Raw genomic sequence first — 14,581 nt, forward strand, 5'->3', positions numbered from 1 at the left:
AGGCATTCGAGAAGAATCGGGCCAGTCAACTTGTCAGACCTCGACTTCGCTGATGACATCTTCCTGCTGTCAGACCAGATTAGGGATGCACAGGAGCTGCTTGACGAGGTCGAGACGGAGTGTGGGGAAGTGGGCCTCCACCTCAATGCCAATAAGACGGTGTATATGCGTACAATGTGGGTGATCATGAGCCTCTTCAGACCAGTGGCGTTGCATCTCACAAGAAAGTGGAGGACTTCAAGTACCTGGGAGCGAGGATGCAGCGCTCCTAGAATGACATCAAGGTCCAGAAAGCGCTTGCATGGAAAGCCCTCAATAACATGGGGAAAATCTGGATGTCTCGTATGTCTAAGGGTCTCAAACTGAGATTCTTCCATGCAACTGTAGAGACTATATTATTGTAGGGTGTGAGGCATGGACTCTCACTCGAGCACTGTCCAAGTCTCTCGATAGTACCTACACCCGAATGCTCAGAAAAGTTCAAAATGTCAGTTGGGAGGATCACAACACCAACGCCCTGCTCTACAGGGAGAATCCACCTCTGACCGAAAAGCTCAGGTCGAGGACGAGGCTCGCTGGTCACTGCCACCGCCACCCAGAAATACCAGCAAACAAGGTTATTTTGTGGGAACCCACCCATGGGAGACGTGACCCGGGACGGACAATCAAGACGATGCGGAAGACGTTGATGGAAAACGCATGTGTAGAGACAAAATAGGAGCTTGCCAGCTGCATGGAGGACAGAGATGTGTGGTGCGTCCGTCACCGTGCCCTTCGGAAACCAGCACCACTGCGTCGCTAATGTTTTCAACGATGATGAATGAATGATTGCAATAGAGGGGACCAGTATGCTGTTTGCAAGGAATTTCATGCTCGGCTCTGCAGCCACTCACTCATTAACAGCACTGTTAAATTAACGTATACTTCCAATAAATGGAATAATTGCAAAACAAGAGAGCGATAAGTGTGCAGTTTGCAAGCAGTTGCATGCTCGGCTGTGCAGCCAGTCATTGACTGACAACACTGTCAGATTAACCAAAACTTAATAAATAGAAAGATTGCAAGAGAAGGAACGAGCATGCAGTTTGCAAGGAGTTACATGCTCAGCTCTGCAGCCACTCATTCATTAACAGCACTGTTAAATTAACATCTACTTGCCATAAATTGCAAAACAAAAGAGGGACGAGCATGCAGTTTGCATGGAGCTGCACTTTGGCTGCAACCACCCGATGATCGACAGTTAAGGCGGTGCGTCCTGGGGCGCATGCGCCGGGCCTGGCCAGACAGTGGGAGCGGGCATCCGGCGCTCCATCCCTCCCTCGTTGTGGGCGAGCAGCGGCTGGAGGGGCCGGGCGGTCGTTCGGAGCGTCTTCTCACCCACTGCCACTAGCGAGATGGCGGTGACGCGGTACCGGCGGTTCCTCCGCCTGTGCGAGGAATGGCCGCTCGACCAGAGCAAAGCCGGCCGCGACCTGGGCGCCTTCCTGCGGCAGCGCGTGGCGCTGGCCTTCCGCGAGGGGGAGAGCACGCAGGTAACCCTGGCACGCAGGTAACCCTGGCAACGGAGGGGGGCGGCATGCATGTAACCCTGGCAACGGAGGGGGGCGGCATGTAACCCTGGCACGGTCGGTGGAGGGGGGGTAACCCGGCACGGTGGGGGTGGGGGGGGCAGGTACCCTGGCAACGGTGGGGGGGGGGGGGCAGGTAACCCTGGCAACGGTGGGGGGGGGGGGGGGGGGCAGGTAACCCTGGCAACGGTCGGTGGGGGGGGGCAGGTAACCCTGGCAACGGTCGGTGGTGGGGGGGCAGGTAACCCTGGCAACGGTGGGGGTGGGGGGCGGTAACCCTGGCAACGGAGGGGGGGGGCATGTAACCCTGGCAACAGGTAACCCTGGCAACGGAGGGGGGCAGCATGTAACCCTGGCAACGGTCGGTGGAGGGGGGCAGGTAACCCTGGCAACGGGGGGGGGCAGGTAACCCTGGCAACGGTGGAGGGGCATGTAACCCCGGCAACGGTTGGTGGAGGAGGGGCAGGTAACCCTGGCAACGGTGGGGCAGTAGGTAACCCTGGCCATGGGGAGGGGGGTGATGGTGGGGAAGTTAAGGGAATGGGGGCTGGTGGGGGGTGAGGGCTGTTGGGAATGGAAGGTGTTTGAGAAACTGGAGGGGGTGGGTAAACTAAGGGAACTGGGAAGGAGTGATGAGGGAGGGGGCTGAGAGGAGGGTGCAGGTGAGGAGAGAAGGGGATTGGGGAAAGAGGAGGGTGGTCCAAGCCTGACTGGTTTCAGCCGAAAAGCAGTCGTACAAAAATAGCCTGCAGCTGTTTGATGGTGTGGGCCGGGGGTCTATTCCTGTGCTGTTATTCCCATGCTATTCCTATTCCTGTTGTCTGCAGCCTACTTACCAAAGTCAAATATTTGAGGGTAAGGGAGAAAGCTATATCAAGCTTCCTGAGTTGTCCATGCCAAAGTCCCAAACTGACTTGACCTCAGACCAAAAGTGCTGCCTAATTTTGAAGGCATCAGGAATTGCATTAAACCCAATTTTGCCCTGTTTGACCCGTTTAACCCTGCTTTTCACTTCAAATTTTGGGTTTCCAGCTGAACAGTTTCTTCAGAAGCTGTGCACTTGATCTAATTAAAATTCTTTGAGCTCAGATGATTATTCCCATCTTGATTGTTGCATTTGCCTGCTTCGAATAGTTAAGAGCAAAACAATAGGTACTGGAGGAACTCGGAGGTTCAGGCAACATGTAGAGGGAATGGACGGATGCCGCTTTGGGTAGGGACCTTCAGCCTCCTTCCCTCCACAGATGCTGCCTGACCCACTAAATACACGCAGCCCTTGTCTATTGCTCCAAATTCCAGCACCTGTAGTTCCTTGTGTCCCCATAAGAGTTATGAATTGGTTATGAAATACTTGAGGCACTGCAGATGTAGCTGATGTTATACAACTGCTCGTGTACTTCCTGCACTGTGATTATTCAGCACTGTTGAATCATTTCCTGCATTTCACTTGCTTTAAAATATCTTGGGACAGAAAAAGAAGCAGTCAATGTTTCAGGTCTGGAGACCACTGTGAGAACTGGGAAGGAGACTAAAACAAATTGGTTCCCATTTGGATTCACCCTAAAGTACGTTGAAAATAAGCACAAAAAAAAAATCAAAATTAGCAACCAATCTTAAATCAGCAAGCACATAGATGATGCTGAATGGGAATTTATACAAGATATTGTGGTATAGACTTTTCAGCTGAACAGGCGGACTATTTGTCACATGGGTTGTGTTGAATGAGAAACCTGACATTTAAAATATACTCTACCGTTAATTTAAGTGATGTCCAGAAAACCCACACTTCATGTAAAAAAAAGATTTATAATTTCTATAGTATGCGCACTTCACTTGATTTCTATATAGGATTGTGCTTGCTTAATTTCTGTTCTTATTTTGTTCAGATTGCAGATCCAGAGAAGTGTGACCAGGTGTATGACAGTTTAGCCAGAATCAACTCTGCTTATTACAAAAACAAGGTACTGTCAGTTGACCATTTAAGTCCTCACCTTCACACCCCAAACGTATTGCTAGATTACAGGAAATTAGTTGGGCGTAATCTGGTCCAATGAAGACTGATTAGAATTGATATCACCACAGAAACAATACATGAATAGCTGGACAGAAAAAGTAAAAAAAACAAAATAGCCAAAGTAATCTTTTTGTACCTGATGAAATATTGATGTTGATTGGGTTCAGATATGGTTAGAATGTAGATAAGTTTTTTTATTTTGAGTATAAAATTTATGGGGAATAGTTATTCCTTTTGCTGAATTGTTTAAAGTGGCATGGCCTACCTTCCTTCCTGCTCACCAGGACCCAATTTGCCATGCTACTTTCCCGTACATTGTGCTCTACTGCTGGCCGGGGCCCCAGATGCTGCATTTTTCTCTATTCTTACCAGATTCACTGGGAAATTTATTACAATATTGTGTAACATCTTACAAAAAACTTTGATTTAAAATTGGGGTATTAGGATAAGATGTCCAATAGTCTGGAAATTCCACAAGTCTAACACCACCAAGCATGCCGTATAAGCGTGCTCCAGTGTCTGTACAGAAATTTGCCAGAGGGAAGATCCACCAGGGACAAACTGAGCAAAACGACAAAAGTAAGCTTACGCATATAAAAGGCAGTGAAAGCTAATGGCATGTTGGCCTTCATTGCGAGAGGATTTGAGTTTAGGCACAAGGAGATCCTACTGTAGTTGTACAGGGCCCTGGTGAGACCGCACCTGGAGTATTGTGTGCAATTTTGGTCTCGTAATTTGAGGAGGGACATTATTGCTATTGAGGGAGTGCAGTGTAGGTTCACCAGGTTAATTCCCGGGATGGCTGGACTGACATATGATGAAAGAATAGGTTGACTGGGCTTGTATTCATTGGAATTTAGGATGAGAGGGCATCTTTTTGAAATATAAATTTGTTAAAGGATTGGACAGGCTAGATGCAGGGAAAATGTTCCCGATGTTGGGGGAGTCCAGAACCAGGGGTCACAGTTTAAGAATAAGGGGTAGGCCATTTAGAACTTGAGATGAGGAAAAACGTTTTCACCCAGAAAGTTGTGAATCTGTGGAATTCTCTGCCACAGAAGGCAGTGGAGGCCAATACACTGGATGTTTTCAAGAAAAAGTTAGATTTAGCTCTTGGGGCTAAACGAATCAAGGGATATGGGGAAAAAGCAGGAACAGGTTACGGATTTAAGATGATCAGCCATAATCATATTGAATGGTGGTGCTGGCTCAAAGGGCCGATGGCCTATTCCTGCACTTATGTTGACATCTGTGTAGCTGACGTCTGTTTATCTGTGCCCTGATTAAGTCCAGAATGCGGTCGTACAGGAAATATTCAAAGTGCAAGTGAAATGGAAATAGAATATTGAGATTAACAAGAAATTTGATCACAGCCTCTAATCCCAGTTCTGTTGAATCCCTTTTTCTGCATAGTTTCAACCCATTAAAAATTCCTATATTTTCAGAGTTTAAATGTTTTAATTGCATTTATAATGCCAGAATATCAGAAATCTTATTTTTTGGAGTAGGCAAAAACAAACAATATTTAAGTGAAAAAACGTATTTCATTTCAGTACCCCCGTCTCAGAAACACATGTTTTACTGGTGTGACAGTGGAAGAATGTCGAATGGTTCTTGCAACAGGTAATAATTCCAGACTTTATCATCAGATGGTTATTGAGTTATTTACCTTCTGGTAAATGATTTAAAAATGGAAAGGGATAAAAGCAAAAAAAGTTATGAAGTTATAGTATTACACAGCATGGAAGCAGGGTCTTCAGCACACAACGTCTGGGCTACCATCAAGCATGCAATTAAACCCATTTAACTGATATTTCCCAATAATCCTACCATCTCCTTCCCCCCCCCCCAAGAATCTTCGCGTCATTGCACACCACTGACAAGTTACAGTAGCCCGTTAACCTAGCAAGCCGCATATCTTTAGAATGTGGCAAGAAATTGGAGAACACTGTCATAGGGGTGACATGCAGACTGCAGAGGCAGCGCTGAAGATCACGATTAAACTCCATGTTGATGGAGCTGTGAGGCTGCCCTCTAATGGTTTCACTACTGTGCCATCCAGACTGATTTGGAAAATTTTAATCGCACATGTTAACTTGCTGGACGTAATTTTTTTTCCCGGATGTACTTTGTTTTTCATTTTACAAATATAAAATTATTTTATATCGTCTCGTACTCATTTTTTTTAGAAAACAGAAACTGTAGGATCTGATTCTCATTGTGTCCTGTTTCTCAGTAGTATCGCTGACACATTCACTGAGCATTGGCTATTTATCGTCCTGCATTGAAGGGATATTCTATGATTTCAATTTTTGTTTGGCTCTTAACACACTTACTCATGCTTGTTTACCACCATCGAATCCCAATTCATGTTTAACACTGTAAAAATACGTATTTATATCCCTACTTTGCCTCGTACTTCCATAGTTTTAACCTCCAGCCTGACAACTGATGATCAATCCTTAGTTTAATTACTCTGACCTGTACCTTCTGCTGCTGAGGCTCAAACTAAGATTTATTTCTTGAGTATCTGCACCTCTAACATCCTCCAAGAGATCTTTGATCATGTCTAAAGTAATCAACTTTAACATTTCTTCATATAGCAATGTCAAACATTGTCTGGTAAAGCACCGCAAGACATTTTGCTACATTAAAGTTGATATTTAACTGATTGTTCCATTACATATTTTACATCAAATTAATACATTTGATAAGTAGCACGTTGAATATTCCCTGATACCTCAGTTGATATTGAACCAAAATTTTAATTCAACTCCAATCTTTGAATTAGCTGCTGTCGGTTAGTTTGATATTTAAGCTGCTGCAAGTGATTTTAATGTTTCCAAAGTTATGATATTCCCATGTGTCAATTGTTGTTTATCATTGTTTTATTATTTGTTGATAGATAATATGAAACAAATGGAAGAAATGAAGAAAGGTATGTGGAAAAAGCTCAGAGAAAAGTTCACAGGGAAATCAGAAAATGTCACCAAGGAATACGTCTAACCGTTGCATATGATTCAAACTGTAATTGGTATTTATAATAGTTGATGAAATATAATAATAAATGTCTGATTCTAGACATGACTTTTTGAATTATACAATTGTTGATGGAAATCTATAAAATTCAAAAATTTAATTTTGATATTTTGAAATATGTCATGTCATGTGTTCAAATGTGAAAGTCCATATTTCAAAATATAAATAAATCCAAGTGTTCTTTTAAGTTTAATAAGAAAGTTGTGATACTCAGAGTACCCCAACCCAAGGAAATGATTACTTATAAAATGAGCATAGATAATTTTAATGGGTGCAATTTTAAAGGAACTAAAAGGCACCTAAACAAGTTAAAGAAGTGCAAAGGACGATGTTTCTGGTTGTTAAAGGCTGATCACCTCGGTCTATAAGCTGCTGTAATGATGGCTAGAAAGGCAAGGCACCCTTTTGAATGAAATTTTGCTAACGATTTTAAAACAGCTTCTATGGACAACCGTTCTGAAACAGTCTCTGCCTTTTTGCAACAAGAAATTTGCACCATTCAGACTTAAGTGATCGGCAACATTTATATCGACTATCAGACCTATCCCTGAGCATTGACAATCTTAAATAAGATAAACGTCTGACTAGCCTTGATGGCAATACTATAGGTGAATTGCCTCAACATGCAGTTGTCATCAGGGGCTAGAACTGATCAAGGATTGTTGACCTGAACAATCAACTGCTTCTCTTTCTCTTGCAATGTGAGCCATTTTCTCTTTAAGATGTTTAGCATCAGTTCCAACTGTTTTTTTGACATCATCTTGCAAAATGTTAACTCGTAAATTGTCACGTAAAGGGATAAACATATGTAGTCACAATATCCGAGGTCAGAAGATGCTATGAATTGCATATAACTGATCCTTCTTAATTGCTGGGTCAGATTCCTTTAACAGATGATCGAAGACACTAATTAATTTTATATACAAATATGAGAATGCACCGTTAAAGAAGATGGCTCACCCCAACTTGCTTTAGAATAATTTCTAGTGATGCTCATGTTGAACAAAATAAATTAATCAAAGTGGGTGCAATTGAACACTGACATTTTTTGGATTAAATGTTGTTTAAAACGTGTTTTGGAAGCATTTCTGCAGGAACTACAGAACTGTGTAATTCTATATATATATAAATAAAATTTTAAAACCATGGTGTTTTTAGAATAAAATATATTAAGCAGTATGAGTTTCTAGTCATTTAAAATCTGGGGGTGAGTCAATCATACTTTCTCGAGGAATGTACTGTTATTTTACTGTAAGTTTGCTTTCAACACAGTCAGTATAGAGATTTTAAACAAATGTTAACTTCCTCAGAGTCCATAGCAATGTTGGTTACCAGAAATCTTGTGGTACATATTATAATAAACGTGCAATAATGCACTGATTGACATTTAAATAAATGTGCAAAACATCCCATATTTCGTGCAGAAATCTGCAGAGGAAAAGTGATGATGAAATAGGAAAATGGCAGCTGCCTGATTTCCCATCTTGCCATGTGTCTGAGCACTTCCCTGGGTATTTCGGTGATAGATTGCTTGGAAATCGTAACATCCAGCATTCAATACAGTGTGCCACCCGTTTAACTTTGTGCCAATGGGCCACAGATTGTTTGCAGCAGTAAATATTCTAAACTCACTGCTGGCTTGCAGAAAACACACCCAAGTTTTTCCAGATCAGGCAATGTTGACTTGCTGCCTGCACACGTCCGCGGTCAAAATGGCAAAACCTTGCTTGATAGAAGGAAGTTGCATGGAATAATGCTAAAATGTGGGCAGGCCAGAATAGTTCCTGTCACAAAACAGCAGTAAAAAGTTTGAAACTTGGCACAACCTTTACCTAAGGCTTAACCGAATGTCAGATCTGTCAAGCAACATGAATGTTTCTAAATATTGCAGACATTGAGAAATATTTTTATATCAGCAAAATTACAAATACACAGAAAATTAAACATTTTTAAAGTAAAAACACAACAAATGAAAATCATTTTAAACCATTAAGGGCATTTACAGAAAAAATATTCACAAGATGAAATCTTTGCAGCCATTTCCCTCCTTTCAAGTAAACAAACCTACAGTTTCTCTGCAGCTCTAACTTGGCACAGATTCAGAAGGCAGTTTCCATGAGGAGTTGACTGGCGATTACAGCGAGTTGTTCAACAAGGAATGGAACATTCGAGAAATTGGGAATCAGCAGTGAAGAACAAGCAGAAAATCACCGTCCACTTGAGGGACTCCTGAGTGCACCTAATATGAAAAACTGCAGTATCACTAGCATTTTCCTTTTAAATTCCAGCCTGGTATATTGATAATTTCCTTCCGCCATCCAATATCTGTGGCATCCTTTACTGAGCCTCGACTTGTCTGACATTCACAGGATTGTTATATAGTTACTTGGATGATACGCTTCTTTTAATACAAGCTGTTTACCATCTTAGATGGACGAGACAATTTCTATGTCTCATCCCCACCTATCACACCTGCTCTACTTCACCTTCTGGTTTGCATACATTTAAATAAATGCAAAACCAAACGATATAATCAATTAGAAATGTTATCATTATAATTTATTTTGTGAAACATGCAGATGACGAAAACTAGCAATCCTGGACTTAAACTACAGGCTATCTCCTTTATACCACCATGCCTTGCAACATACTTTCTCCCGGTAAACCTGTATGTGCCATAGACTTCCTTAGGAATCCCAGTGTATCCCTAATTGAGTCTTTGATATTTGAAAGTATCCTTTGTGGCTGTGAAAGATTTGAAAGAGCAGAGGGATATTTAAAAAATTACATCTCTCAAGTATTTCAACCATAGCACATCGACACTGCCTTTGATAATGGCATATAACTGCTGAGCAGAATCATACTTTTAACTACAATGCCTAAGCCTCTTCCTTCCAGATCATTGTATCTTTAAAATTCTGAAGAGCACTGAATCAGAAGGAAATTCCATTTTAACAAGTTTGCTTTTTGATTAAATAAACTTATTGTACAATAGTTCATGAGACTCAAGCACAAACATGATGTCAAAAGTAATTATTTAGAAATTATGTTTTAATGCCCACCCCCTGATAAATTTAATTAGTGCGGGCCATCTCTCCATTCATGTTAACATAGACTTTGTTTAGACAGATCCATGAAGAAGTACATGAAAACTGTCTCCTGGATACTGGAGTAACTAATGAACCTTGCACAAAAAAACAAGGTGCTGGAAGAACTTAGTGGGTCTGGTAGCATCTTTGGAGGGAAATGGGCAGACAACGTTTTGGATTTATACCGTTCATTTGAACTGGGAGAGCAGAGGGGAGATAGCCAGTATGAAGTGGCAATGGTGAAGGATGGGGCAAAACCTAGCAGTTAAGTTGATGCCCCAAAGTGATGCTGCAATCTGAAGAAGGTTCCCGATCCAAAACACGACCTGTCCATTCCCTCCACAGATGCTGCCTGACCGCTGAGTTACTCTAGAACTTTGTATTTTACTTCGGAGTCACGTGAGTGATTCCGTGAAGAGCCGGCTCAGCACGCATGCTCGGCATTAACGCCTGCATTGCAACAGCGGCGCATCGGGAGTCAGGCGCTCCCGCTACGGGGTGAAAGAAACGGACCGTCAGGTAAGCTCTGAGGTCGGGTTTTTCTTTCACAGGAGAGCCTTCTGCTTTTCAGGCAGCGAAGAAAGGCTCTAGAACAAACCTGAGCGTTCCATCTGGGGGGGTTCTATCTGGGGGGGCAGCAACAAGGCGGTAGGGCCGCTTACCGGGCGCTCCGCTAATTCCCCGACACCGTGCCGAGCCCAGCCCGCTAGCGCCTGAGCAGCGGGCTGGATGTAAAGCCACGGAAGAGGCGTCCGGCCGGTGGCTTCCGACTTGTCGGACGGGGACGTCTCTCCACCCGCACGGGCTGGGGAGACAGCTGCCTGAGCCTCATGGAGCGGCTCCTGCAGCAGGAGCTCTAGCGAGACGCGCATGTGATGGACACTCTCGCAGGGGGAGTTCAGGCACTCCCTCCACAGTGTCTCGTGCACTGTCCATTGCTTCCTCCTTACCCGAGGGTAGCTTTGGCGATCAGGATGGGCTGGCCAAGAAGAGGGGACGCTGGCTGAAGATGTCGGGAGTATGCAAGGGGTGCAGGAACAGGAAGAGCTGCTAGGTGTGGAGGACCGCTACGTGGCACCCCCACGTGCAGGAGGCCGTTAAAGGCCCTACAGGAGAGGTGGTCAATAAGGCGTATACAGCTCCAGAGAACGGTGAGTCCCTTAAAGTGCCGGCTGTAAACAGCCAAAAGTGGGGGCACATTGGGGCAAACATTCGGAACCAGGAGCTAAAACTGCAGCGGATCCTCAGGCTCCTGACGTCAGCCATCACATCATTTGCTCGTTGCGTGGACAAATACGGAGATGACCACAACCTTCGCAAACAAATCATAAGACCTGCCATAAAATCCTAAATTTGCGGGGTTGTGCAAAACCCCAGCCACTGAGCCAGACCCACTGCTCTTTGGCAAAAACCTCACAAAGCATATGAAGGATATGGAGAGGCCTTAACAAGCTTTCGGTCTCATGAGGGCAGGCCCCGGTATGAGCAAACCAAAAACAATAATTCCTAAGCAGCAGCACCCCATCGCGTCCATCAGTCGACGTCTACCATATGGGACTGGTGAAAGCTCGGGGTCCGCATTCTATCCCCGGAAGTCTTTAGACCAGGGCCCAGAGCGGACCCCATGGAAAATGCGCCACCCCCCAACATCACCGCCACGTCAGACAACGTGCAAGACTCGTTGGACCGGCAGGAAACAGAAGAATACCCATAACCATGGAGGTAGGTGGGTCTGGTTCCTACCAACGTATAGAAAATAGGGGCTTAATACTAACGGGGGGAGATTACACCTGTTTTAAGAAGCACGGGAGTCTACCACGAGTGATCAGTATATACTCAATGGCTTTAGTGGATACAAAATACAATTCATACTAGAAAAATTGCCACCAGTTCAACATTTACCCCAGAGGGTATTTTCCCTCTCCGTTAAAGAAACGAGAGGGACAAGCTGAACTGGTGAGACTAATTACAAAGGGTATCATGGGAAAATGCATTTCGTTGTCTCTGTACTGTACACTGACAATGACAATTAAAATTGAATCTGAATCTGAAACATGAACCCTTGGAATTCGTATCAAATATTCGTCACTAAACCCAAAAAGATGGTGGATGTCGCATCATCATTGACTTAACTTCACTAAATATGTTTGTTAAGTATATACATTTCAAAATGGAAACGGTTGTTACTGCCAAACAACTAATTTCCAAAGGATACTTCATGGCAAGCATTGATCTTAAAGATGTTTACTATTTAGTACCATTCACAAGGATCATCGCAGATACCTGAAATTTACCTGGATGGGGCAGCTATGGCAGTTCAAAGCGTTACCCAATGGGTTCACATCAGCCCAAGATTATTCACCAAGATACTAAAACCAGCTCTGGCAATATTCACAAGACAAAAACATATTGTCATGGCATATCTTGATGATATCTTAAAAAATAGGTAAGACCATGGAATTGACTATGTTAGCTGTATCAGCTACCAAACAGTTATTCGAAACCCTGGGATTGTCTTACATCCAGATAAATCTAAGTTGAAGCCATCCACAATCATGGACTACTTGGGCTTCACAATTAATTCAGTCCACGTGACTAACATTGCCAAGAGACAAAACAGTTGAATTGGCACAATCATGCAACAATTTAATGGTCCACGTACTCCCAACTATTCGACAAGTAACAAAGTAATTGGAAAATGGTAGCAACATTCCGGCTACACAATTCGGACCTTTGCACTGTCAAAACTTACAAAGAGCAAAGGTACAGGCACCAAAATGATATACAGGTCATTATGATCGTGTCATGAAGTTACCCACTGAAGTAATATCAGAACTACAGTGGTGGGCAAAAAACGTTTGGCATTATTTCAACCTATTATCATCACTAACCCTATGTCAGTTATCCAAACAGATGTCAGTGCTCAAGGCTGGGGAGCAACTAACTATATCCAGCACAAGTAGTAGATGGACTAACCCAGAGTCATTGTTACCACTTACACTGGGCATTAATTATCTACAGATGTTGGGTGACTTTTATGATTTAAAAGCATATGCACAAATATGCATCACTTGCATGTACGGTTACAAGTAGATAATACTACGGTGGTGGCCTACATTAACCATATGGGTGGCATAAAATCGGTATGATGCAACAAGTTGGTCAACACAATTTGGCAATGGTGTGTTGAAAGACATATTTGGCTATCAGTAACTTACCTGCCAGGTAAGCTAAATACAGTGGCAGACACCAGGTCACGTAAATTTAATGACAACATCGAATGGATGTTAAACCCCCAAAAATTTGCATAAGTTATCAAGCAATATGGCACACCAGATATCGATTTATTTGCATCAAGGCTACATCACCAGGTACCTATGTATGTCGCTTGGGAACCAGATCCTGAAGCAGCAGCGGTAGATGCGTTCGCGCTGGATTGGGGAAATTCTTCTTCTATGCATTTCCTCCCTTCTGCCTTATCAGTTGGGGACTACGCACAATACAAATGGACTCTGCTTCAGGTATTTTGATAGTACCCGACAGGCCTACGCAGCCATGGTTCCCAATACTCCATGACATGGTTGTTGAAACTCCGATGGTATTCCCCAGTGACCCAGAGTTATTAACACCCAGTTAATTTTATAATAAGCCATTGGAAAAACCTGTTTTATTTGCAGGAAAGATTTTACAGACTGCAAATATTTAATTTAAGCCCAGGAGAGCAATTTATTTGTTGTTATTGTTAAAAAATATCATTGTGTTTTTCTACAAACAGATTCATTGGTTGATTACGATAACACACTTCCTCCCTCAAGGACTTCGGCAGTGCGTGAAGTAATAACTGTTACACGGTTTGAAATCACAGAGCTTTGAAGTCTTCACGGAATCACTCACATGACTCCGAAGTAAAATAGTAAGATTAAACGAGAACTTACCAGTTTGAAGTTTGATCTGTATTTTATGAGGAGTTACGATGAGGGATTACGTGGCCTCCGCTCCCACCCTCAATAATATGGGTCAAACTGATAAACTGATGTCTCCTTGTCTTTACTATGTTTACTTCAATAACTGTGTTTATCTGTGATTCCACACCGCTGCTTTGAAGTATGCCGCGCATGCGTGCTGAGCGGGCTCTTCACGTAATCCCTCATCGTAACTCCTCATAAAATACAGATCAAACTTCAAACTGGTAAGTTCTCGTTTAATCTTACTATTTTACTCCAGTATCCAGTTCCGTCCTTTAGCAGATTGACTAATGAATGATACTCAAATAATCTGAACAATGCAGTCAAAAATACTTGCATATACTTACAGATTTGGTGAACAGAACATTTTCTTCTGTTTGAACACAACAGGTTACTTCTGATGTAATATTTGCACATAAACAATTTTCATTTGACAAAAATGTAATTATCAAGTAAGCTACTTTCAAGTACAGGCCACCTACTTTTGGTGCTATAAAAATCATTATTATTGCAGTTGAAATATATATTTGGATTTTGAATAAGAATTGCCTGATGGAGACACGAGAAACAGCAGATGCCACCTGACCCACTTGGCTAGCTTACAACCTAACGGTATGAACATTGAATTTTGCAATTTTAGATAACCAACAATACCTCCACATCACTCCCCTCTACCCACCCCTCCCCTCCCTTGAGCCCCACCTGAACTTGCACCTATTTCTCCCTCCTACATTCTTTCATCTGCTTCACAATTTGCTTCTCATTCATTCTTCTCTAATGTTTTTGGCTATAATTTCTGTCCTTTTATCCAGCCATTTGCCTATCAAAAATGTCCTTCGCCTGTGTCCACCTATGACCTACCACGCTCTGTCCTGCCTCTCATCTCTCACAGCTCACTCCCCCACT

At 43.0% G+C, this 14,581-nt stretch overlaps 1 protein-coding gene across 8 annotated transcripts in view; it reads left to right on the plus strand.

The window, feature by feature from the left end:
- Positions 1–1,229: 1,229 nt before the first annotated feature.
- LOC129708666 (ubiquinol-cytochrome-c reductase complex assembly factor 2) overlaps positions 1,230–14,581 on the plus strand; it is a 53,042-nt gene continuing 39,690 nt past the window's right edge. The window contains exons 1-5 of one of the 8 annotated variants that reach the window (XM_055654571.1): positions 1,232–1,532; positions 3,455–3,529; positions 5,136–5,205; positions 6,488–6,520; positions 8,703–9,615. In XM_055654571.1, the coding sequence (XP_055510546.1) occupies positions 1,395–1,532; positions 3,455–3,529; positions 5,136–5,205; positions 6,488–6,520; positions 8,703–8,740 (354 nt within the window). In that variant the 5' untranslated portion in view covers positions 1,232–1,394 and the 3' untranslated portion in view covers positions 8,741–9,615. Of the gene's footprint in view, positions 1,533–3,454; positions 3,530–5,135; positions 5,206–6,487; positions 7,798–8,691; positions 9,616–14,581 lie in introns of those variants that run through there. The other 7 variants (XM_055654573.1, XM_055654568.1, XM_055654570.1 and 4 more) reach the window with 7 other exon arrangements.

This window comes from Leucoraja erinacea, chromosome 24 (assembly GCF_028641065.1).
Source record: "Leucoraja erinacea ecotype New England chromosome 24, Leri_hhj_1, whole genome shotgun sequence".
Lineage (NCBI taxonomy): Eukaryota > Metazoa > Chordata > Chondrichthyes > Rajiformes > Rajidae > Leucoraja > Leucoraja erinaceus.